The sequence below is a fragment of the Pyrenophora tritici-repentis genome, chromosome 6, assembly GCF_003171515.1.
Source record: "Pyrenophora tritici-repentis strain M4 chromosome 6, whole genome shotgun sequence".
NCBI lineage: Eukaryota > Fungi > Ascomycota > Dothideomycetes > Pleosporales > Pleosporaceae > Pyrenophora > Pyrenophora tritici-repentis.
The window spans coordinates 2,199,799-2,224,081 of NC_089395.1; the positions used below are offsets into that span (position 1 = coordinate 2,199,799).

A 24,283-nucleotide genomic window follows, 5' to 3' on the forward strand; every position below is an offset into this window, starting at 1 on the left:
GTGAGTTCTCGTTCGTGGCGCAAGCTAGCAAGACGGAATATTTGTAGCCGCTGCAGTGCATCGCGGTGCGGCGCAAATCAGTACCGGTTGTCATCGAAAATCTCCGGGTCAACCATCTTATCTATACCGCGATCATCAACTTGCGCGAAATCAAGCAGGCAAATACCGGCACTGAGCCTCAAAGCCTAGGTGAACATCCCGTATGTACAACGAATCCAATCGGTGAGGTTGCCAGACAGACGGGCCGCTCCCCATGCTACCAGCGACAGCCGTTGTATCCGTACGAGCCTCAACTCCCCGCATGCATGCCGAGTCTCGTATTCCATGTCCTGCCGTACGTATCACTGCAGTCCACATTCTCACGTGTGAATATAAGTCTTGCCTTGCGTATAAATTCTACAACACACGCCAAGGCGTAAGAATGACATACATACATGACATGATATGACAAGCACAAGCAAATATCCCATGATAGTAAAAATACGAAGCGCTTACAACGCCGACGCCTTCACCCAATGCAGATATGCATGCTCAATGCTATCATCGCCACGTGGCAGCAGTGGCTGAAATAGGAAATATCATGACTTTGGATTTCGTATCGTATCAGCATACCAATCATGTCGTGCTAGAAACGGCTCTGGAGCTCTCCGCCGAGTCGACCTGCCACTCCTCTTGCAGGCGTTCCAGCTCCGTTAGGCGGAGCGCTTCCTCTACGCTGGAGACGAAATGGTGCTTTCCACCGCACATTTCGACGATGCCACTCTTGTCGAAGAGTTGGAAGACGGGGCTTGATTCTTTGGGCACCCTACAGAAGAAGACTCGGACGTTGCGTTTGCGGTACGACTCTACAATTTCAGAGAGGACCTGTGCGCCCGCACCATCGAGCGAGGTAACGCCGTGGACATCAAAGATGATGTTCTTGTTGTTTTCTGCACGGCGCACACGCGGTAGTGCGGGATGTGCCATGCCGGTGCCGTGATCCTCCAGGCGACCGAGACGAGTCTTTAGATTTCCTGTATTGGCAAACGTCAGTGGCTCGGGGATTTTGACAATCAGACACCCTTCGATGAACTCCACGGCCCCGGGATTGGACTCCGCATTTGAGAACTGATTCGCTGTGCCCGGTACGCGGCCGAGAATCTGGATGCGCGGCCGGACCGAGTGGCGAATGAGACGGAGTAGGGAGAGGCCGATACCGACACCGATGCCGCGCTTGAGGTCCCATACAATGGTGATGAAGAAGATGAGGCCCATGAGGACAAGCTCTGACCAGCCACGAATCTTCCAGAAGAACTTGATGTCGTGTGGTGCTTCTTCAATAAGCGAATATGCAACTACAGAAACCATGGCGCAGAGCACACCCTTGGGTAGGTAGTAGAAATATGGCAACATGAACACGGTGCATAGGATGGTTATGATGGAGAGTAAGACGGAACTCATCGGTGTCAGACCGCCAGTGGATGCGTTGACCTTGGAGCGACCATAGCCACCAAAGGCTGGAAGGGCCATGAACAGACCACCGGTAATGTTTGCCGTGCCGAGAGCAATGAGCTCTCGGTTCGCGCTGAGCGGCATGTGTACGCCGTCTTTGGTACTGTCGCCGCTACCCAGAGACTTGGCCGCAACAGAAGACTCGAAGAAGCCCAGCATAGCGATAATGAGGGCTGTATTGACGGCATCGCCCACGTATTTGAGGTGTGAGGTCTCGAACGGGAAGTGAACAGAGAACAACTTGGCGCTCGAATTGACGTCTCCGAGCACGGCGAGCCCTTGTTGGTCTAGGCGGTATTTCCATGTCAGCACTGCAGAGAGCACAACGACAACAAATCGGTCGGGTATGTAGGCAACGTTGGGGTATCGTGGTTGCAGTCGCTTCTTGAACTCCCTAAGTGACGGTCAGCAGGGTAGAGTCGAAGATATGGGCAACATACCTGAAAAACATGATGATGGCAAATGCAGTAAACGACATTGCGCAAGTAAGTCCATGTGCCTGTCCAAGGTTGCGGAAGAGGAAAAAGGCCTTGTCCAAGCAGCTACCGTGAGACACCTCATCGGCAGCTAGTCTTGCCAAACCCATTTGCGGTATTGTCTGATCCACGAAGATGACGACACCAATAGCGCTGATGAAGCCTCGCAAAAAAGGTCGGCTCAAGACATTGTCGAGGAAGCCAAGTCTGAAGAAACCTGCTATGAGAATAAAAGCACCAGCCATGCAGGTTACTATACCCGCAATCTCAGCATTGCGCCGGCCGTCGTTGTCACCGACCTTGCCCTTTCTGATATTCTCGCGCACAATCTCTCCGATCAGGAGCGAACCAGGTGCTTCTGGGCCCACGATCATCTGCGGACAAGTGCCCAGTACGGCGTATATGAGCGGGTTGAGGGCGAAGCTGTAGAGACCGTGGACGGGCGGCAGGTGTGCGAGGTTGGAGGCGTAGGACAAGGCCATGGGGATGTAGAAGGAGGCCATGGTGACGGCTGCAATGAGGTCGCCCTTGAAGTAGCGCCATTTGTACTGCCGTGTCCAGTTGAGGACTGGTATGTAGTACTTCAAGTACATCATACGTTTATCCTTGATGCCATGACGCTCAGCCAACCAGCGAGTCGTGCTCATCTTGGATTTGCCTCCCTTGTTTGTGACGCCGTCGCCAAAGGCATCGCTCAGCAGCGAGTTTGTCTCGTCTGGCCCATCACCATCCGGTGACCCTCTCAAGCCCGGAAAGGTACCTCCAAAGCTCTCATCCGAGTGTATGCTGCCTGCAAAGCTACCGTAGTTACGATGTACCCCCGGCCTCCCCGGCGCCTCATCTTGAAGTTCGAGCAGTCGCGACCGCGCCGTTGGCTCAAAGTCAATCTCTATAATGGGACCTTGAGACGCGGTATTCTCGCGGTTCGAGTGGACGGAAGAGGCGTCGGTGGCAGGTTGTATGCCGTCGGTGGAGAAGCCAAGGTCGTGGCTATCGCTACCCGAGGGTTGAGGCTCATCGTCATAATAGCGGCGCCGGGGGTGCATGACTTCCTCTGGCGAGCTGGATCTGTCTGAAGGGACATGGGCGTTCCGCAGCTGGCTGGGCGTAGCGGGCGCGTGTGGATGGCGGACGCTGGTTGTCGACGACTCACGCGAATGAGAGGCCTGTCCAGCCGGACTGTCGTCTGCTGTGTTTCTTTTTGGCGCCATGTCGACGACGACTTGTGTGCTTTGCGACGGTGCACTATCAGCGAATCGGAGTCGAGGTATTGCCGACGTTATATCCGCTCGGTTATATCTCTGGTATATCTCTTGTATACTGCAAACCTCGGATCGAGAGTGAGTGACGTTACTCAGCGGCTATCCTGCCTTTTCTGCTTGCTTGCAGCGGGGACAAGAGCATGGAGACGCGCCTGCATTGTGGTTTGGAGTTTTGAGGCGGCCGAGGAGAAGTTTACCTAGCTTCTAACATCGAACAGGGTCGAAGCGCCGACGAGTCATGCACGTGCGCATTGCGATGGCATCGAGGCCAGCGCCCCACTACGTAAATGTCTCACTCCAAGCCAGGCGGGCCATGGCATGGAGCGAGTAAATGGTTGCAGCGACCGTTGTGACTTAAATCTGACTTCTCCGCCTGCACTATTATGGACTGGACGGGTCCGATGGTACCGCTGCTGCCCTGCAGTAGCGCCGTTCTCGGAGCTCGACGTGGGAGCCCCAGGAAAAAAAGACCATGGAGTCATCGTATCGTGATTAATCCGCCAGACTTCCCCAGTATTCCGAATTCCGTACCATCACGTATAAGATAGCCTCACATTACAACACTGGCTGTAGTTGACACTTGAGAATTAACTAATCTCTTATTACACGATCCAACTGCAATGGCTTTCCCCACACTACATGCCCGTGCAGAGGCTAAACCTCTTGAACACCGCTCGTGGTGAGTAGTCCCTGTAGTTGCATGATATAATTTTCTAATACCCTCAAGTCTCACACCCACAACCGCAAAGAAGCTGCTCGATGCTGGCTACCCTGTCCTCGTCGAGCGCTCGCCCAAGGACCCCAACTACGCCCGTATCTTCAAAGACGACGAGTTCGAGGAGGTAGGCGCGACGCTCATCGAGGAAGGCGCATACAAGACGGCCCCCAAGGACCGCATCATCATCGGCCTAAAGGAGCTGCCAGAGGACAAGTTCCCGCTCGAGCACACATTCGTACACTTTGCACATTGCTACAAGCAGCAAGGCGGATGGGAAAACGTATTGGCGAGGTTCCCCCGTGGCGGTGGCACATTGTATGACCTCGAGTTCCTGCAAGATGAGTCAGGCAGGCGCGTTGCTGCCTTTGGCTACCACGCCGGTTTCGTCGGCGCTGCTCTTGCCATCAAGGTATGTTGAGGAAGGTGCCATGCTACCACATTTCTGACTCTTCCTAGACATGGGCTTGGCAACTCACCCATCCCAACGGCGAGCCCCTTCCTGGTCTAGAGACCTTCACTGAGGGACGCGGCTACTACAACAACGAGAGCGAGTTGATTACCCAACTCAAGGAAGATGTCGCAGCCGGCGAAAAGATCGCAGGACACAAGCCCAGCAGTCTGGTGCTAGGTGCTCTCGGCCGCTGCGGCTCTGGTGCCGTCGACCTCCTTGAGAAGATTGGCTGCCCTGAGATCAAGAAGTGGGATCTTGCCGAGACCAAGGAGCGCGACGGCCCATACCCCGAAATTGTCGAATCTGACATCTTCGTCAACTGCATCTACCTTTCCAAGCTCATCCCGCCTTTTGTCAACAAGGAGAGTCTCAAGTCGCCAAACCGCAGACTCAGCGTCGTTTGCGATGTCAGCTGTGACACTACTAACCCTCATAACCCCATTCCCATCTACGATATCAACACCACCTTTGACAAGCCCACAGTTGAGGTTTCTGTCGAGGGTGACGGTCCTAGACTATCTGTCATCTCCATTGACCACCTTCCCTCTGCGTTGCCTCGTGAGTCTTCAGAAGCCTTTAGCAACGCTCTGCTGCCTAGCTTGATGGCTCTGAAGGACCGCGCGACAACGCCTGTGTGGCAGGGTGCTGAGAAGCTCTTCCAAGAGAAGGTTCAGACGCTGCCGGGTGGTGTCCCCGCAAAGGAGGTATAGATGTGCTGGGAGTTGAGTGAAGTAGCACATATATGAATCACGAATTCGTGCATTAGTAGATGAAATCAAACAAATCAAGCAACGAAATAATGCATTTTGTGAGACAGGCTTGATATCAATGATACCCTTGCCGATAGAAAGACGCAAAACCTTGGGTATCTGGAAGAAGAAAAAGATCCCGCCGCAAATGAAACTCCCAAACACCACTGCTTTTGTAATGAAAACCCCTCAAAACAAACCTCCTCGCTGTCATGCCATACATCTCAGCGGGGTGTTGAAGTTCAAATTTCCCACTTCCCACCACACACACTCAAAGCTCAAACCACCTATTGGCCAACACCTTGCCCTCGTACTTCACACCGCCAACCCTGTCCACCTCATCCGCCACGAGCGTCCAGAAGTTCCTCTCGACCTTGGCGACAGCCTCAATAAGCATCTGCATCCTCGCCTCTCCCTTCAGCTCCTCCAACTCCTCTGCTGTCGCGGGCTGTCTGACGTTGTCCTTGAGCTCAATCGCGTTCTCGAGGTTCTTCACACGCTTCCGTCCGGCGCGGGGGACAGCGACCTTGGCTTTCGGTTTTGCTGCAGAAGAACCAGGAGCAGAGGAGGTAGCGGCAGCGGAACCGGGGACAGAGGGATCTGCGCTCGTGGGAGTAGAGCCAGGCTGGACAAGAACCTGTCCGGGATCCCTCAAGTAAGTGTAATCTTTGGCGTCGAAGCCAATCTCAGCCACTGGTGTTGCTGTCATCGGAGCTGCGAGGATGTATCGAGAGTACACACTGGCTGGGTTCCAGACTGGTGCCTTATTGCGGTCCTGTCGTGCTGCGTTGAGTTGGATCGCGATGTCCATCCACTTCATCTTCTTGTCGTCGCGGAGGCTGGTGATGAGCTGGACCTCGGGGTCCGACGACGATGGAGCGGGCAGCTGAGCCGGTGGTATCAGTGTAGCCGGGAGTGCCGTGACCGAGTTCTTGAGGGTGCGGGCTTGGAGGAGGGAGAGGTTGGGGTCTACCGGATCGGTAGGCATCGTGTAGGGGTTTGCGTTGTTTGGGTCGAAGGCGACAATGTTCTTGGAAAGGCGGCTGGGGGTGGGTGTGGGGTGAGTTGGAGAAGAGGGGGTAGGTGTGGAGTCGTAGTCGATGCTGGTGTCTGAGAAGTGGTAGTCGTCGTAGGAGATTCCTGTCTTATGTCAGTCTTCTCTTCCTAGCTTCGTATGCGGCAAGGGCAGACTTACCGGCCTTTGTGGCGGGGGTGCTCAGGTGAGTGGTGCCTTCGCCCTCACCTTCCTCCTCTGGCTCCTGGACTACCGGAGCCTTTCCCTTGCCTTTACCCTCATAGGCGGGCTCTTTGACCTTGGCCTTGGCCTTGCCATTGCTGCTGAAGACGACGGGTACTTCTACGTTCGATTCGTCGAAGTAGTTGTACCCGTCGTCTTCAACGCGTTGGCGAGACCTCGAAGGGCCACTCCAATGTGTTAGCGTGCTGGATACATTGGATGTGGCACTTGTGAATCTGATCTTTATATACCCTCATTGTTGGAAGGCCTTGTACGATCGTACGGTGAATAACAGTAGCTAAGGTAATCTTGTGTATTGGTATTCTGGTGTATGATGATTCTACGAATGTGGGGGCTACGAAGGTATACATAGCGTTGGGTCCGAGTTGGGCCGAAGTAGGATCGAGGCGGTACATTGGGCCTTATTAGGCGACACACCGTGTGTATGCCGACACTCATACTGCATACAGTATAATCCGTAACCGTGATGTTGGCCCCCAAAACAGCATGGAGGAGGATACAAAGCATGCTTAGGAGGGAGCGATGTGTACTTACGACTCAGTGTGTCTGCCAGAGCTCATGGTGATATAGTGGTATGCGGTGGTGGGGTAATGTGGTAGTTGTCTTGGGGGGTGACGTAACTTGAGGAGCAAGAGAGTTGTCAGAGTTGTCTGTAGCAATGGGGTGGAAGTGGGGTTATATAGTACACTGGGGGTGAGATTGCGCCAAGCCAAACTCTAGGTGAGCGCGTTTTCGACTCCTGGTGAGCGCGTTTTCGACTCCAGGTGAGCGAGGAGCTCCCAAAAGGGCGCGCACTAACGCCTTTTAGGGTGCAAGCAAACTGTGCAAGGGCGCCGAGGTGGCAATTGCTAGTCAGCGGTTCCGATCCATGAGGTACGCGCCTTTATAGGCAGTGAGTGAAAGAGAGTAGTAAGCTGTTTGTATACAAGGTCTCAGGTGATAAAAGCTAAAGACTAAAGACTCCATGATATGCATCCGATGAACTATCCCCAAGACTCCATGAAAACACAATAAGAATACTACCCTCTTAAACTTCGTTCCAAGGAGACACCCCAACTAACTCGCCATCCCACCTCAACTCAAGTACTTCCTAGAATCCTTTCATACGCCTCTTCAACCTCCCTCGCAATCTCTAGCAGTGTAACAATGACAATCTGATGCGTGACATTCGGCAACCGATCTCTATGTAATCCAATCCACTCCAACGGCGGTGTAGCCTCACCCATATCCCTCAGCTGCGGTGTTTCAATCAACGGTGGCTCCAAGGGCGTATACTCGTATCGTGACTGCGGGACATTGACTACAGCAGTGATCTTCTCTTGGCCATCGGCATTGACCGAAGGTGCACGTGGTCGACCAGAGGGCAAGGCGGTCTTACTGGTAGCATCGGAGCCCGTAGGGAGAGAGTCGGAGTCGTCTTGAAGGGACTGCGAAGTGCTAATCTTGATGTTGGACTCTGGAAGGGGCTTGCCAAGGCGAGAGGCCAAACTTCTGGAGTGATTGGACCACATGGTACGGATGTAGGAAATGCGGGAGTAGTTCCAACCAACATCCACCTTGCCCTCGAGTGAGCTGCGGAAGAGATAGTCGATATGTGTGCCTTTTGGCACTTGCCAAGTATGCATTGTGGCGATGACTTTGGGTACTCGCAGGATTGTCCCACCACGTGCGGAGCTAGCGCTTGAGGAGACGTCTTCCACGGTAAGTTCGGTGACGGGCTTGGTCTGTTTGGGGGTCGGCACTGATGATAGTGCAACGGAAAGTTGACCAAGAGTCATGCCCAGACTAGAGTGTATCTTCATCTTCTTCTCTAATGCGACAGCAAAGCGAGCTTGCATATCGCCGGCTTCAAGCACAAGAACCTGGTTGTCAATGAATGTAGATGGGAAGACACCGAAGCGGATCGAACGTAGCGTGACAACAACGTCAGTGTGCAACGAAATAGGCGCCTTGAAGTTGTCTTCGTCGGGCTTGGTGAGTATCTGGCTAGGCGACTCTGGTGAGTCTAGTACCTCATGCTTTGTTGAATTGCGGCGAAGGAACTTTTCAATGTCTCTGAGAGACTGCTTATAGGCTTGCTGGTTCTCTTGGATGAGACGTTCGATCGCTTGCCATAGCGCAAGACCTTGTGCAGCACTCGTTGCATGACAAAAGACATGCACCTTGCCACCGTCAAGGATAGCGACCAGTCGGTCTTGTACATCCTCTCCCTCGGGCCGGACATTGTACATGAGAAAGGCGAAATCGGCAATATCCGCCATCACAAAGGCCTGGAAGTCGAAACCAGTCTTGACACGTAGCTGACGGAACGCAATCGACGCTTGAATGAGAGGCGTCTGGCGAGTGTCTTGATCATGTGCTGGCCAGCCAATCGAGGTGCGTACTTTCATTCCGTATAGCTCAACGAAGCCACTCGTGCGTCCTGTACTCTCGACGCCAACCTTCTCGACACCTATGCACAGATTTTGTTCCCGAGTGGTGCTCTTTTTGGAAGACGCCCACAAGTTGTGGATATGCAGAGCTGATTTTCCAATTGACTGACCCAGATCCAGGTCGACCTTGACGTCAGCAATAGCTACGTTTGCGTTCCATGGAAAAGCCGTGGCAGCAGCGACCTGCTGGTAGCGTTGTATGAGGTACTCTTGCGGCTCCGAGTTGGCATTCGGTGAAGCAGGCTTCGAGGCACGACGAATCTCTGGAGGTACCCAAATTTCCCTGAATAGCAAGAAGTCCTGTAGCTGGCGTGCGTTGATCTGAAGAGCAGTAGGGTTAATCTTGAGGATAGCCGAGATACCACTAGTGCCACTCAGGTGCTTGCTGTTCATGAATGAAAGAACAATTGACTCCATGTCTAAGCTGAAAGTGGACTCGCGCGAGTATACATGTTGGACGGTGGTCTGTAGCTTCTCAAATGTGGCAGATGCGGCAAAGAAGTGACCATGTTCCTGAGACTTGACACTGTTGACCGTGATATAAATGTCTTCAACCTTGGCGATTGCCATGACACGAGCGATGGGCTGACAACTAAGACTAAACTCTTGCTTGCAGATCCGGAGCCCCAGGTTGAGCCTTGTTCTGCCGAGAATAGTGGTGGGATCGGCAGTGATGATGTTCTCGTCTTCCAGCAGTTTCGCAGCCGGTTTAGTTTCTTCGTTCGTCGATTCAGTCGGCGTTGTCATGTCCTCATCGTCTTCTTCTCGGACTACGGCCTTTATACTGTCCGATATGTCGATGATGATTGGCACCACAGTTGGCAGCAACGTATTGGTCGAGCCATCGACGCGAAGCTCAGCGTTGAGGGAAGGGTCACTACCATCATCCGCATATTCGACCCGAACCGCCACACCCGGTGCCCTCAAAGCCATACTACTCTTAGACTCGTCGCCTACGAATTGGCTATATCTTCCTTTTTGCTGCGCTCGACCAGAAGAACCCTGCACTGGCTGAGCGTCGCTACCATGGATATGCACCACTGCTCCAGCAAAGTTAACATCAGCCGTCAATGATGCAAGACGCTTGTTGCCAAACGGCTTCTTTCGTTGTGCACCAGTCGTAGTTGGTGTCATACTCCAATTTGCAGATGCCTTGCGGAACTTCTTTCCAGCAAGAGAAATGGATCGTTCGATGACATTTCCCGGCATGATGAAGTGTGAGTCCAGCTGAAGATCGAGAGATTTTCCCGCAGCAAAAAAGGCCAACTTGCGTGTATCTTTGGTTGATGCATAAGCAACATTGAAGACCATCATTGGTAGCAAAGCAGAATTGAGCGAACGCGCCTTCTTGTTGGCTGAAATTGGCACCATTTGCAGCCGCATATCTTCTACCATCAAGCGAGCAGCATCATCCTTTTGCGTCGAAAGGTCGATTTTTCCAAACGAAAGCACGAGATCCTCAATCTCGTTGCGAGGAAATGGGGCGACCGAGTTTCCGACAATCCAGCTGACCTGCAAGTCAAGGAGTTCAAGAGAGTATGTTGACGTAAAGAGGGCCCCAGAGTTGATACTATCAGTCTCTTCGTGGGCTGCGCTTTTGACACTGCGATCACGTCGTGAAGAAATTTTGCTTTTGGTGTGTCGAAGGCGTCGCAAATACTTCTTCTCTTTCGACAGGTCAAGATCCTTGATCCTGTCTTGCAAGTGATTTAACACATCCACAACCGCCGATGCCGTGTCTGCAAAAGCATTCACCTCCAGCCCTGAGCTGCGCAGACGATATACCCGACGGGTAGGCTCGGAGTCTTTCTCTGTTGTAGCTTGGAAGACTGCACTGAAAGTAAGATTGCCGCAGCGACGAACAGAAGAGTCGAGGTCCTTGAGGCTCATGTCGACAGTAACCTCGTGTATCTGGACTACAGCCTCAGGATACAGCAAGATTTCTTGGTTTGAGTCGACATTCGTAGCCTTTATCTGCACCGTGGAGAGTTGGAACACGAGACTCGCTGTTGGCGAGTCTGGGTATTGACCTGGTGCAGCCGCAGAGATGTGCATGCCATGGAGTGTCATCTGTACCGTGAAAAGAGTGTTGCGGGATGAGGTGGGGGCTTTGACAACTGGCGAGTTTGCCGAAGGAGGAAACAGTTCTTCGATGTGCGTCTTCAGAACCTCAACATCGTCCTGGACTGCCTTCAACATGTGCGAGATTTCTGGCTTGTTCATGGTGGAGATGAAAGATTGGACCTCTGACGCTTGGACGTGCATCTTCTCGACTATGCCCGTTGCCGAAACCTTGGTCTCCTTTTCGGTTTGTGTGATCATCAGCCGTCCATTAAGTGGTGGCAGCACAAAGGAACTAATCACATGGGATCCTTCTTCCGATGTACTGTACAACCTGTGGAAATTGGCCTCTAGGTCGTAGTCGACCCGCAATGTGACGTGTTTGCCAAGGGCTGGGATAACAGCAATCCGCCCAGAAGATCCTGTAATTGACCAACCGAGTGGCTGTATCACTGCCAGCTCGATTTGGTATGCGTCCATGAACAGTGCAAGGGATATGTTTGGTAGTTGCGTCTTGCTCTCTTCAACCGCACCACCTTTAGAGGATGTCTTTGCGAGTTCTTGTACGATGTTCGATTGGCGATGGAAATAGGCGACTTCATCCTTGACCACAGTGTCTACGACTTCGATGAGACCTAGGATGTCCTCTTGCACTTTTACAGCAATCTTATGGCTGACCGCTGCCACTTTGATCTCGTCAGGTGTCGAATTGTTGCTGCCGTGTTTCACCGAGGCAAAGTATATGCTTGGCTGCTCGAATTGCATCTTGGAGAGGCGTCGGGATCGTGAACCTAGCTCGCTCACAGCCACGTCAACGTGTAGATGAGCCGACAGGATTTCGCCGAGACCTGAAGCTTTGCTATCGGCATCAAGAAGAGAGAAACGCATGTTTCTGCCTGTATTGATGCTCCGGAGGTTAATAGTATCGAGAGTAATTTGAACCTTGTCCGTTGCAAACACGACTTGGAGATCCTCATCGAACGTTGCCGGGGGGTTGTGAGCTGGCGATGAGGGAACGGATTTGGACGTCTGCGTTGCCTGCAGGGTCTCCTTCTGGAACAACACCAGCAGAGACTCTGCAAGCTCACAAATCTCCCACTGAACATGCAAAACTGTATCGCGAGAGCTTATCTGAATGATGGTGGATTTCTTTGGAATTTCCGTGCCCACCAACATCAGTCCTTCAGGTAGCGTGGGAGGTAGTAATGCGACATTGACTGCTAGGTAACCTAGTGATATTTCGCTTTGTTTCGGGCCCGGGTCGATAGTAAGTTTGATCTCTGCAGATTTGATGTCGAGATGTAATGGCGCAGATTCTGGTGTGGGAAGCTTCTCCTCGAGGTGTCCAAAGAGAAGTCTCATGGCAAGACTTTTCTTCACATGTGCAAGGTCCCAAGTACGCCACTGGTCCCACATTGCAATGACCTTTTGCTCAGCATCCCCCGGGCAAATCACATCCGGCTGCACACAATTGCCATATACCATCTCCTTCTCGGGTTGTGAAAGGCATTGCCATGTATAGCGGAATCGAGAGATGATCTTCCAGGAGTCGTGACTACGTAAATGGTCTCTTGTTGCGCGCAGAGCATAAGAAGCCTTGGTCAGAAAAGCGGGATCCGGATGCTGATCCTGAACGCTGGAAAGATACCACGCAAGATAGCGCAATCGCTGTTGTTGTCTTTGCTCAACTTTAGCAAAGTCTGCTACTAGCTTCCCAGATAGCAGTATTGTCCGGTGTATGAGTGCTGCTAGATATTCGACCTTCTTGCTTGCCATGGCATTCTCGAGAGAGCGAAAAGAGATATTCATCGACGTTTCCTTGCTTTGCAACATCCATACCATGACATCCTTGATCTCAGCCTGAATCGCAACCCCTCCGTCATTATCTTGAAGGTTGCCCTCGGCAACGGAAATGCCAAGTGAGCCCAAGGTAGAGTGTAGCGAAAGGGAGTTTCGAACGGCTTGATCTCCAGGGAACTTCTTGATTCTCGCTGCCAGCCCTAATCGATTGAGAATTACATCATATCGGTCCCGGCCCGTCTCCTCTATCGAAGCGGGCTGGAAGCTATGCTGGAAACGTACGTGGGTGAAGGGAATACGGACGTTAAACTCGAGTGAGCTCCCCTTTCCTTCCAGTCTGGTTCTGTTGTCTAGGATTTTGGACATGACCTTGACTTGGAAATCGTCCAGAAGATCCTCGGGTTGCTTGGGCTCAATCAGCGCAATCAGATCTGATATACATGTAACGAACTCCGGAGTACAGTAGACCCGTGTACCCGGTTCTGCGCTGATCAGTATGCTGGTATGTGCGAAGCTCTCGTCCAGACGCTTTGTTGACACATCATTGAACACGACATCATTGATTTCTCGAAGCGGGTTGGGTAAATTTCCAGAAGGAAAGGACGGCACATCCGAGAGATCTGGATGAATCTGTTCAAATGGGAAGTAAGGCGCAGCTAGATTGGTAGACAGTGCAACGGATGAGGGTTCCCAGTCTCGCTTGGCCTCGCCTTGCATAAGGATTGGTGAACTACCAACCAAAGTCCGGCTTTCACTGGATCCCACATTTTTCCCGTTCACTTTGTGCCTGAGTGCTGATCGAATACTACCGGCAAAAGAGTTTGATGACGAAGATTGCTTGCTACTGGAGCGTAGCTGGCGCCCAGTCATGGATGAACGGCTTGAAAACCCCGAGGCCGACGAACCTTCCTGTCGTCTGGGTGGCTGGAAAAGGAAAATGGGATGAGGCACGTCGGGATATTGCATAGCCGGCGTGCGTATGTTCTGTCGGCTTCTGTCATCTTGAGCGGCTCGGCCACTGGCAAGCATAAAGCCAGTGCGATTAGTTCGCTGGTCATGCAATTGTATGTGAGCCTGTTGCTTTTCACGTTCCTCAGTGAAGTCCACCTTCCTCGTTAGCAGAGTTAGCGTTATGGTGGTTTCAAGATAAGCACGAGTGACAATAGCGCCTTTTTCCCCCAAGCGTGTCCGGTGATGTGACACAGAACTGGATGGGACAGCGGTGACAGTCAGTTCTGGTATAACCACATTGAGCTTTGAAGAGAAGGTGCTTCCGGCAAGGTCATTGAAGTCCAAAGCCAACGGGTTGGTCTTCAGGAGCAGTGCCTCCTGCCCAATGTGTACACAGATGCTGATATCGTTTGTTCTCAGTCGGAGGAAGGTAACATCGTGTATCACGGGAATGTCTGTGAGAGGTAACGTGTTTTCATCATCATCGAGAGTGAAAGCAAATGAGCGTGCCGCGCCTGCCGCCGCCTCGAGGAATTCGGACGTGCAATCTCCAGATATCCTCCCCACCTCAAAGTCCCAACTACAAAGGTATGTCGGCTCAAGAGGAGGTAGGCCAAATAGACGGTGTCCAAACATGACAGTGGAGTCGATGAAGAGCTCAGTGCGACCACTCGAAAACTCGTGCGGGATTTCAAGATCCGGTACTAGGCCTCCTAGAGAGATACTGATGGGACTAAGGTTGACCATCAAATCCATATAGTAATTGGTGAATCTGAGATCGGCTGAAGCGTACGGAAGATCGGCTCGAATGCCACGGCCTGCTGAGTACAGGTTGGCAGGGACTAGTACGCATGTTTCATCTGCAGAAATGCACAGAATGACGTCTAAGTCGTTGGCAATTTTGGTCGCTTGATCGTTAGGCTCAGCATCTTGTCCTGCTAGAGCAGCGCTTGGGAGGCCCTGAAACTCTTCGAGTGTTTTGAAGTGCATGTCATCGCCAAAGTAATTATCCTTGAGTTTCAAGAAATGATGAACGAGCCAGCCGTAGAGTTCTATGTTGAGTTTGTGGCCCTGGACGTCCATGAAAAGTCTGTCGGTATTCATCGCCGACGTCTCGTTCATCAAGGTATGACTACCAGTCAGAGTGAGGCCGCCGAGGTGCGCCACGTTTGGGGTCTTTACGAATGTCTGTAGGGTATTCTTTTGAGGCATCAGAACTTCAAGACCCAAGTTTTGGCCTTTGACATCGAAGTTGATTTCACTTTGCAGCGGTCGAAACTTGTCCAAAGGAATGAACACATCTCCCTGTAGTTCCTTACCAGATAGGATGACAAAGTTGTTGTCATCCAAGTCAGCTGGGTTATTGATGATGTTAGAGTCGTTCGTGTTGAGGTATAACTTGAAGTTGGAGAAGTCGATATGAATGAAGTACTGAAAGGGGACGAAAAGGAAGTAATCGGGTGGTGGACCAGATCCCCAGTCGGCAACAAGGTCCATGATCAGGAACATGTGGTCTCGAAGTAGAAATAATTCCAAGTCTTGACATTTAATGTTGAATATCCACTTCCGCAGAGCGTTCCAGCTTAGAGGATTGGACAGGTCACAGTCAAGGGCGATAGCGCCAGAACGCCATAAAAGACCATGATTTACGCTAGATGATATCTCGGTACTTGCGACGTCGACATCCACCTTGCTCTGATATCCTTGCTTCGAAGCGTACATGTCCATGACATAGTTGACGGTAGTGTGTTGGGCTATCTTGACATCGATCCACGCAAACGGGCGGACATTTTGCGCACCTGTGGTGTCCCGGTGCTTGCCACGTCTGATGCGGGACTTGGCTTTGCCCTTGTTCTTGTCGGCGCCAGGCTTTTCGTGCGCCGCAAGAGTGTGGGCTTTTCCTTTCCATTTCCAGTCCTTGGATGGTTCACGGATCGGTATGCGTAAAATCGTATCTTCTTCAATGCTGAGGAACAGCTTGAACACTGATAGAACACGGAGTTCGCCAGGTTTCAGAGGAGTTGAAGGAACAGCATCGACGCGTGAGGCTGGGAAAAAGATGGATTGGAAGACGCCACGATGACGATCCGCCCAAGGTCCATAGTTGATGATGCCACCAAATACCTGTATATCCATACCGTAGTCTGGCGGGATACTTCCATTGATGTCGTTTGGCCGCGCAGGGTCAACATGTCTACTCTGGTCGATGTCGTTTGGTACCGGTCCAGTCACATCCCAATAGAATGAGACATTGACGCATGGGATATCCGCAATCAAAGAGGTTTTCGCATATTCGACGCTGTCCCACTCTCCGTGACCATCATTGTTTGTATCATCGAGATATCGTGCTAATCCTTTCCAACGCTCGCGCCCTGGAAAGGTCCATTGAGAGTTTCTGAAGGGGCCGTTGGATGCTACTCCTGACTTGGCGTGGGTATGGATCGAGTCTGAGTCCCGGGATAAAAAGGCAGGAAGGCTTAGAAGCTTCTTCAGCCAGCCCCAACGCCTTTTGCGCCTGGCTTCTTTCTCGATTATGCGATCTTCTGAGATACCCTGGGCTGCTTCCTGCTTGTATTGCACTGCAGAGTCGAGCTGTCCAATTTTGTAGTCGGGGTTGGGCTTCATGTGCACGACGGGGTGAGTGACCTGGAACTGGAAGAGCTGCTGGTAGACGTCTAGGGGCCCACTTGAAGACGCATCCAAAGTGCCCGTTGCCTTGTCAAACTGCGCGGTAATGACAGCCAGCGTATGTTCGTTACCAACTACGATTGCACCCTTGATGATGTCTACATGCACTGGCAGAAGTCTGAGGAATGCTGGAATTTCGGCTTTCTTGGGACTGGACGACGTCGACCGGCCCGTATTGGCTCGCGTAACATCCACATCGACTTCGGTACGGGTCTTGTTGAGCTTGGATCTCTCCTTCTCCTTGGACTTCTCAAAATCGGCCACCGAACCTTCCGGAGAATGTGCATCTTTGGCCGCGCTCTGGGCCTTCTTTTCCACTGCTTCTATAATTCCGTCATAGGCGGGGCTGCGATTGTACATGAAGGCTTCGATGCCCGAGATCTTGACAGAAATACGACATGGTAGCTCCTTCCGGGTCTGCTTTCCGCCCTTCTCTGCCCTGTCTAAATTGCCACTCCGGCTGTCGGACCGGGTCCTCGCTGTGCTGGAGCTTTTGATGCTATCGCCGTCCGAGGAAGGATCGCCATCAGTATAGATGCCTGCATCCTTGACACGGCGCAGCCAGTAGTTCCACGTGATGTATCCTCCATGGACCAGGATGGTCTCATTGTGGCCGTGGTAACGTATTTCCTTAAAGAAGAGCCGGCCGCCTAGCAGCGATATCTGGAGCGCGGTGATGTCAATGTAGGCGTTGAAGGTGCGCCATGTATATGCGCGGATGCCGTAGGATATGAGCGTCGCAAATAGGCGGTTGAAGTAGAAGAGGAAGAAGATGGTCAAGATGCCGCATATGAGCAATTCAACCAGGAACACCCTGCGCGCATTAGCCACGAGAAGCAGTAGTTTGGTTTTGGACGCTCAGCTCACCAATTGAAGCCGTCGCGCGGGTCCAAGGGCTCTGCGACGATTCTCGCCATGGCTGCAACGCGTGGTGTTGAGGAGAGGGATTGTCTTCATGGCTTCACGGGGAAGGCGCGCATTGTTAACGGTGGACGGACGAGGAAGGCGCGACCGGTCGAAGGAAGTTGCGACGGGATGGCTCCTGCCTGGCGAGCTATTTGTTCAAATGCGCGGAATCGGTCGAATCTAAACGATATTCACTGTACTGGCGTTGGCGGCTGCAGCCTCGCCTTCTCGACTCTGAAGCTTGGAGACGGCGCTATATCGGGCAGGGTTCAGGATGCGCGTCATGGGCCTCTTGCAGGGTAGGCGAGCTTGGGCCTGGTCCTCCACAAACCCTCAACACTGCGGGAGGCGAAACGAGCACAAGACCCACGACGTCTGGTGAGGCTATTGTACGCCATGGCTGTTCTCGGTCGCTAGATTCGCCTTTCTTCTCTCCTCCAAGAAGTCGCCTGGAGTCACTACTATCCAAGGCCAGTAACTTGTTTTCTCTTCCACGCCTCGCCTCCCATGGCTACAGGCACCACCCTTCATGCCGACTACCAGGCCGCCGACTTCTCGTCTGGCGGCACCGGTGCTCGGTTTGCACGCGCGATCATCATCGTAGCAGGTGTATGCGCCCTGGTCGCGAGTCTGGTCACTTTCGTGTATGTGTCGAATCTCCCATCTTACATGGCTCCAACTGACGTAGGTGCAGCGCTGTCTGGTTACAAACGTGAGCCACTCCCTCGGCCCAGCATGTGCGCATATTGAACAGTAAATAGGAAGAACTACCGAAAGCCAGTGCTACAAAGATATGTGGTTCGCATACTGCTCATGTATGTACTATGTCAAGCTGCTGCCTATCGTTGCTTACCATGTGCAGGGTCCCAATCTACGCGGCTTCATCATGGGCAAGCTTGGTGTCCACAATTGCCTCCGCTTACGTAGAACCCTTTCGAGATGTCTATGAGGTATACGCGGTCTTTGTGCTGGCAAGATGCATACTAATCATTCCAGGCATTCACCATCTACACGTTTCTCCAACTGCTTATCAACTTCATCGGCGGCGAACGCGCCCTTATCATCCTCATGACCGGCCGGGCTCCCGTGTCCCACCCATGGCCCCTCAACCTCGTCTGCTCCAAGATCGATATCTCGGACCCGCATACCTTCCTCGCTATCAAGCGTGGTATCCTACAATACGCTTGGATCAAACCTCTTCTCTCGATAGCCACTATCATAATGAAAGCTACGGGCACCTACCAGGAGGGTTATATTGGCCTAACATCGGGCTACTTTTGGAGTGGCATCATCTACAACGTCAGCATCACCATCAGTCTGTACGCTCTGGCCATGTTCTGGGTGTGCATGTCAACAGACTTGAAGCCCTTCCGACCCATGCCCAAGTTCTTGTGCATCAAGGGCATCATTTTCGCCTCGTACTGGCAGGGCTTCTTCCTCTCCATTCTTGTCTTCCTCGGTGCTATCCCAGACGACGTACCCGGCTACAGTCCCGACAACCTCGCTGCTGCCATTCAAGATGCCATGATCTGCTTTGAGATGCCGCTCTTCGCACTTGCTCATTGGTATGCCTTTTCATGGCACGATTACGCTGACCAGACTATCTCGGCTGCGCGACTACCTGTTAAATATGCCTTGCGTGATGCTTTTGGTCCCTTGGACCTCATTCAGGACACCAAGGAGACGTTCGCCGGTGGCCATTACGAGTACCGTTATTTCGATGCGCGCGACAATGTCCTGGCTCATGAAGAATCTTCTTCTCGTGCCGCTCGCATGGCAGAGGGAATGCGCTATGAACGAGGAGGAAAAGGCAAGTACTGGATCCCAAAGCCCGGACAAGGATCGGAACATGAACCCCTCCTTAGCAAAGTCACGTCGAGCCGTGCCAGAGCCATGAGCCCAGGTCCACACAAAGCTCTCAAAGGTGAGGGCGCCAAGTATGGTACACCCGACGTTGTCAGTGAGCCCGAGCTGGACGACGAAGATGAGCGGCTTTACGGAAACGCGCGTGAGCTCGAGTTCGGAGATTGGAATGTAAGTGTACATAGACGAAATGAGTGCTGCGCCTCGTCTGACTCAGCTATAGTACCCCGTCATTGAAGCCCATCGTCCGTCGCGCGAAGATCGCATGTACGCCGACCCCAACATTCTGACGGCATCAACCAACAGGAATCTGCTTCAACCGACCAAGGAGAACAAGAGAAGACGAAGGAGTCAAATCCAAGACATACAGGCGTCTGTAGACAAGGGCAAGCAACGCGATACGTCGAGCAACGGAGAGTCTTCCCGTTCAAAGTCACCGCAGTCCAAGTCGCGTGTGCCCTTTAGCAATCTTCTGCGCCAAAAATCGTCTTCCTCGAGCTCGGCAAAGTCTGACAAGAGCCAGCTTGTCGATCTGGTTGTCGAGGACCACGAAGCGGAAGAAGTCGATCGCGTCAGAGCGCGCAAGGAAGGCGGCCCGGGATGGAACGAAGTCCCTTCGAAGCACTTTGTGTAAGTTTGACAAATTTTTCCTAGCATTGAGTGTGACTAACATGACCATAGTCATACTTACCCTGAGGAAGGCGAAGCAGAAGAGGTGCGAGAAGGCTTCAACCCCGACGAACCTGAGCCACACAACCCTGAATCGGAGCATAACCTCAATTACCCATTTGCCGTTCAGGGGCAAAGCGAAGAGGAACAGGGAAAACAAGATATCAAGCCGCACATGACGAGCGAAGCCAACCATTGGGAAACCCGCGACGTCAGCGACGAAAGGGCCGAAGATGACCACGACCGCATCAGTCCGTCATACGGCAGTTTCCGAGAGGAACGCAACGCGTGGAACGACGGCTGAGGGTGAACGTTGGTCCCTGCCCAACTTTGTCTTATTCGAAACACGATGATGACGTCGATCAACTACATTCATTTCGTTTTCTCATTCTCGAAGTTAATCGGGATGTGTTTTCGGCAGAGGTGTTGGAGGTCCATTTGTTTTATACCCGATTTCGGTGTACATGATACACATTGCAATGTGGATGTATCTTTGCGGCGTCAGATTGATAGCGAGTCCCTTCTGGTATTGGAGAGCGATGTTTTTTCTTCTATGGCTATTTAGACCAAACAAGATTCCGATACTACTTACGGCTCAGCCCATGTGCACAAGTCCCCGCTGTCACAACGTCATGCTTCCAATTAATCCCGACCAACCGTGCATGTTACTACCACGTGCCAAGAAGTAGCACCGGTGAAGACGTCGGGCTGTTCTCGCCGCGAATGTTAAAGATGCGGAGGCTGACTACGCACATATGTTGGCTCCACCCGCCCCCGGCAAAAGAATAAATGTGCTCTGTGGCATGACTTGTCGACAAAAGTAAAAGAAAAAAGCTATCCGGCAATCGTGATTGGGTGCGATGTCCAGTTCAAAATTGGAATCAGTGTTTCAAGAGCTGTAAATGACGCCAATGACGATATGCCGCCTTTGGAGCGTTTTTTAGTGAATAGTGCAATTTAGTGGAATGTGCGAACAACTGAGCGATTGGCCAAGGGGAGCAGAAGAGGAAAGGCACGTCGGCTGGAACCGAGCTGGCGTTGACGGGTCTGGCAGATGGGGCAGGCGCACACGAGAGTTGCATCTCTCTCCAAGGTCTAGCATCGTGGATCCATCACCACTGCCGTGCCTCTTGTCTGCCGTCGACGATCCTTTCAATCGCTGACGGTCCGTTGCGCAGTGCATGTTTCAATGTTCGCAAATAGATGTTTGTGTCGCAAGGTATCCCCGCACAGTCTTCAGGTCCGGCTCTTGGATGCGACTCAAGCTCCGCGCATGCTCGAACATGGCCGAAATGAACAGGCAATTCCAATGCCGTCTCTGCCAACGAGCACATCCTAGTACACTATAACCAGACGGATTGTCTGCCAGTTTTACTCTGCAAGCGCTATTGCCATGCCACTGGTCCACGATGCTGCACGTCTCCGCTCTGCCTCGAGCGCTTACTTCAATGTCGCGGCCAATCAGCCCCCACAACCACACATGCCGACTCAATGCGCACAAGCCTCGCTGCGAACTAACATTGACGTTGACGACCTCGACGGTAGGGATGCGTTGCCATTGGGCGCCTACGCAAAGTCAGAGGAATGCCTCATCTATATCATGTGAGCCGCTGTCATCCTGTGAGTTACGAGTGGTCTGCAGTTCCTGAAGGCCGGACCTTACAGGCGAGGTATTCTAGAACCGAACCACCAAACGAGTGACAACACATCTGTCGACAGGCTGGGAATTTATCCGACTAGTTCGCGCTGTCAACGTCTTCCCTGCCTCTTCTTTTTTTCCCTTCTTCTGCTACCTTTTTTCTAGTGTTTGACTTTGTTTATTTTTTGCCTGCTGCAGGCGCGACCCGCTCTACACCTGACCGTTTGTATTGTTTTTGGCCATGGACTAGAAGCTGCACTGGTTTGCAGTATTAAAAAAAAATAATGGAATACAAGGCATTTCAAGAGAGGGAGCAGAGATCTCCATGGCTGGCCATCAAGTTTGGATGCTGTGCATCACGAGACGACGTAGTTGAACAAGGCCCTTCCACGCTCGGGGCTACTGGTACGTCTACGATTTACTTTTTACCCTTCTCTACCGTCACATATCCTCCTTAGCTTGTACCTCTTCACGCTCCAACGGTACTGCATTTGAGTGTCCTGTCGATCTGGTCTGTCATCCCTCTGGTCTACATCACACCATTGTTGCTGTTGAGATGCATCATGCAATTCGCTTGCGCCCTACTCAATATGGTTAATGTACCCCTCTACCCGGTCCTGTAGTCCAACGCCATATCAATATATTGGAACAACAAATAACTTATCCGGTCGATCCAACGCCAAACTAACGCCCTTGATCAACAGATGAGACGGATTCACGCATTTGCTACGAACAACCTCGTTCCGTAGTTCCGCCTTGCGCGGAGCCAACACACCCACGCCCATCAACAAGCCAATCCGTGAGCCGCCATGTTTCGCAATGGGTCTCCAACAGCCGTGAATATGCTGCACGTGCTTCGTCTCGCGCCAGTATCTCAACCCTTACTCGTCCGGGGCGCACACAAACTCGGCCTAGTATCAGCCGCCCGACTAACTTTCGACACTTTGATGGCCTCGATGACATGCCGTCCATGTTCAATGACGCGTCTATGCCTGTCCGGCGCCGCCGTAGTTTCCGTCCACTCGAGCTGTCCATCTATCTCCCTGATGGGTGTGGCCATTTGTCCCCACTACCTGATTTCGAGGATGCAGAATGCTGGACTAGTCTACCGTCGCACTTGACACGCCCTGCAGAAGCTCATATCCGTGTGAGAGATTCGCGTACAAGTTCCATATCTTCGCACCCGTCCGCATCTTCCTATCTTATCCAGCGCAAGCCAGTCGCTGTTCACTCCAGACGTAGTAGCGTGCAAAGCCAGAACAGCACCGTCACACACGAACGAAGACTTTCGGGAACTACAATGGGCACTATGGCCACCCCTACGCTAGCTTTACTTCCCGAGAACTCGCCAATGACCGTTGACCACACTCTTGAAAAGACTACACTTCAGCGCTCGCGAACTTCTGGAACATTATCACCATCACGTGTTCTGTCACGTCTCCCATCCCCATCCCGCAGCCGTGCCAACACAGCCCCTTCACGACCCGGAAGTCTTCGTCGTACAAAAACTGATGTCGATGATGCCATTCGGGAACTCAACACCATCGTCGAGGAGCATCGAGCCAGCGCATATCGCTCGAGCAATCAATCTTCCACGATGATCAACCGTCCTCCTCCCTCGCCTTCGCATCACGTACCTTACATCGCGCCATCAATGCGTATGCATGTTCGCTCCGAGACCCTTTCTGATATCGGTTCCGCTTTCTCTGCACCCTTGGGATTCAAGCCGCTACCCACCACTCCGGAATCGGAAATCCCAGGGAGACGAACAACAGCAGGCCTCAGCCTTGCCCCGCCAGCTTTCTCATACAATGGTCCCTTGACCTCTAACCCCATCACACCACCACCACCAGCTACACCAACTACTCCTATCGCTCGCCTGGGCGCATGGATTAAGCGATCTACTTCCTCCCTGGCGTCTAGCTCGCGTCCCGCAACCCCAAAGACAGCAGACTCATTCTACAGGTGCGAGACTCAGCCCGCCCCGCCACTTCCCGCCTCTCGCCCATCCACAGCAGGATCGCGCACACTACATACTCGACAAGATTCCCAGGAAAGCAATGGTACTGCTACCGTGACACTCTTCTCATCTTGTCCTTCTACACGTTCTGGGTCGCCCACGCCCACATCTCACTCACTTTCCACGGTAGCTACTTCTTCGCCACCCAGGAAGTTAAGACGCGTGCCTGCACCTTTGACACTTGTCAAAGAGAAGGAGATCGCAGTAGAGGCTGCTCTCGCGAGCGCCCGTAGCACTAGGAGCTTCATGAACGCCAAGCCACCCATGAGCCCCAACTTCCATCTTCTCAAAGGAATGGAAATCACTGCCAAAGACGTTGGCATTAATGGACGAAGGAGCATCATGGCGCCGAGCCCAGGAGCAGTGGGCGTCGCATTCTAAGTATTATGGTGCAGACATACAACTATAAAGGACACAGGTCCGTCCGGGACCTTGTAGGATATGTACAAACAATGACTGGGTTGTGCCATTGGTTCGGCACTTGATGAAGGGAAATGGGAAAACGGGAGGCTTCTAGGGATTGGGAATTTCTCTTCAGCGACTTGGGCATATACCCTCCGCTCTACCCTGCAAAAGCTGTCTCGCATTGTGGGGAGGCGGATGCCCAGCGCACTTGATTTTTTTTCACTTCAGCGACATATACCCTTTTTACTAGTGTATACAGTGGCTTTTCTTTTAATCGTAGGTAAATAGCAGAAGAATCCTATTAATGGGACGTTTTGGAAACTTCTTTGTATTTTGCTGGTGCTCTAATCGCAATTATTTCACATCTAAATGCATAAGTGAATTCACGAGTAATTTCCGATGCCTTGCCGCATACTCTGTTCTATGAAAATATAAAACCAAGTT

The 24,283-nt window shown here is 52.3% G+C and overlaps 7 protein-coding genes across 7 annotated transcripts; 4 read left to right on the forward strand and 3 right to left on the reverse strand.

The window, feature by feature from the left end:
• Positions 1-615: 615 nt before the first annotated feature.
• On the reverse strand, positions 616-3,178 carry PtrM4_120600 (SUL1, Sulfate permease and related transporter (MFS superfamily); the record flags this gene model as incomplete). The annotated part of the gene is made up of 2 exons (XM_001935344.1): positions 616-1,885; positions 1,932-3,178. The coding sequence occupies 2 exons, from the start codon at positions 3,176-3,178 to the stop codon at positions 616-618; spliced, it is 2,517 nt and encodes an 838-aa protein (XP_001935379.1).
• A 671-nt stretch (positions 3,179-3,849) lies between these two features.
• On the forward strand, positions 3,850-5,108 carry PtrM4_120610 (Ald, Alanine dehydrogenase; the record flags this gene model as incomplete). The annotated part of the gene is made up of 3 exons (XM_001935345.2): positions 3,850-3,908; positions 3,957-4,356; positions 4,404-5,108. 3 exons carry the CDS (start codon positions 3,850-3,852, stop codon positions 5,106-5,108), a joined length of 1,164 nt encoding a protein of 387 aa, XP_001935380.2.
• Positions 5,109-5,418: 310 nt separating this feature from the next.
• Positions 5,419-6,135, reverse strand: PtrM4_120620 (uncharacterized protein; the record flags this gene model as incomplete). The annotated part of the gene is made up of 1 exon (XM_001935346.2): positions 5,419-6,135. One exon carries the CDS (start codon positions 6,133-6,135, stop codon positions 5,419-5,421), a length of 717 nt encoding a protein of 238 aa, XP_001935381.2.
• Positions 6,136-7,484: 1,349 nt separating this feature from the next.
• PtrM4_120630 (uncharacterized protein) lies at positions 7,485-17,254 on the reverse strand (the record flags this gene model as incomplete). Its single annotated transcript, XM_066108429.1, has 2 exons — positions 7,485-17,151; positions 17,205-17,254. The coding sequence occupies 2 exons, from the start codon at positions 17,252-17,254 to the stop codon at positions 7,485-7,487; spliced, it is 9,717 nt and encodes a 3,238-aa protein (XP_065961614.1).
• Positions 17,255-17,750: 496 nt separating this feature from the next.
• PtrM4_120640 (Solute-trans-a domain containing protein) lies at positions 17,751-20,079 on the forward strand (the record flags this gene model as incomplete). The annotated part of the gene is made up of 7 exons (XM_066108430.1): positions 17,751-17,887; positions 17,938-17,955; positions 18,005-18,058; positions 18,106-18,193; positions 18,240-19,277; positions 19,330-19,736; positions 19,788-20,079. The coding sequence occupies 7 exons, from the start codon at positions 17,751-17,753 to the stop codon at positions 20,077-20,079; spliced, it is 2,034 nt and encodes a 677-aa protein (XP_065961615.1).
• A 1,089-nt stretch (positions 20,080-21,168) lies between these two features.
• Positions 21,169-21,381, forward strand: PtrM4_120650 (uncharacterized protein; the record flags this gene model as incomplete). Its single annotated transcript, XM_001935349.2, has 1 exon — positions 21,169-21,381. The coding sequence occupies one exon, from the start codon at positions 21,169-21,171 to the stop codon at positions 21,379-21,381; it is 213 nt and encodes a 70-aa protein (XP_001935384.2).
• Positions 21,382-22,723: 1,342 nt separating this feature from the next.
• Positions 22,724-23,815, forward strand: PtrM4_120660 (uncharacterized protein; the record flags this gene model as incomplete). Its single annotated transcript, XM_066108431.1, has 2 exons — positions 22,724-23,072; positions 23,625-23,815. The coding sequence occupies 2 exons, from the start codon at positions 22,724-22,726 to the stop codon at positions 23,813-23,815; spliced, it is 540 nt and encodes a 179-aa protein (XP_065961616.1).
• Positions 23,816-24,283: the final 468 nt, after the last annotated feature.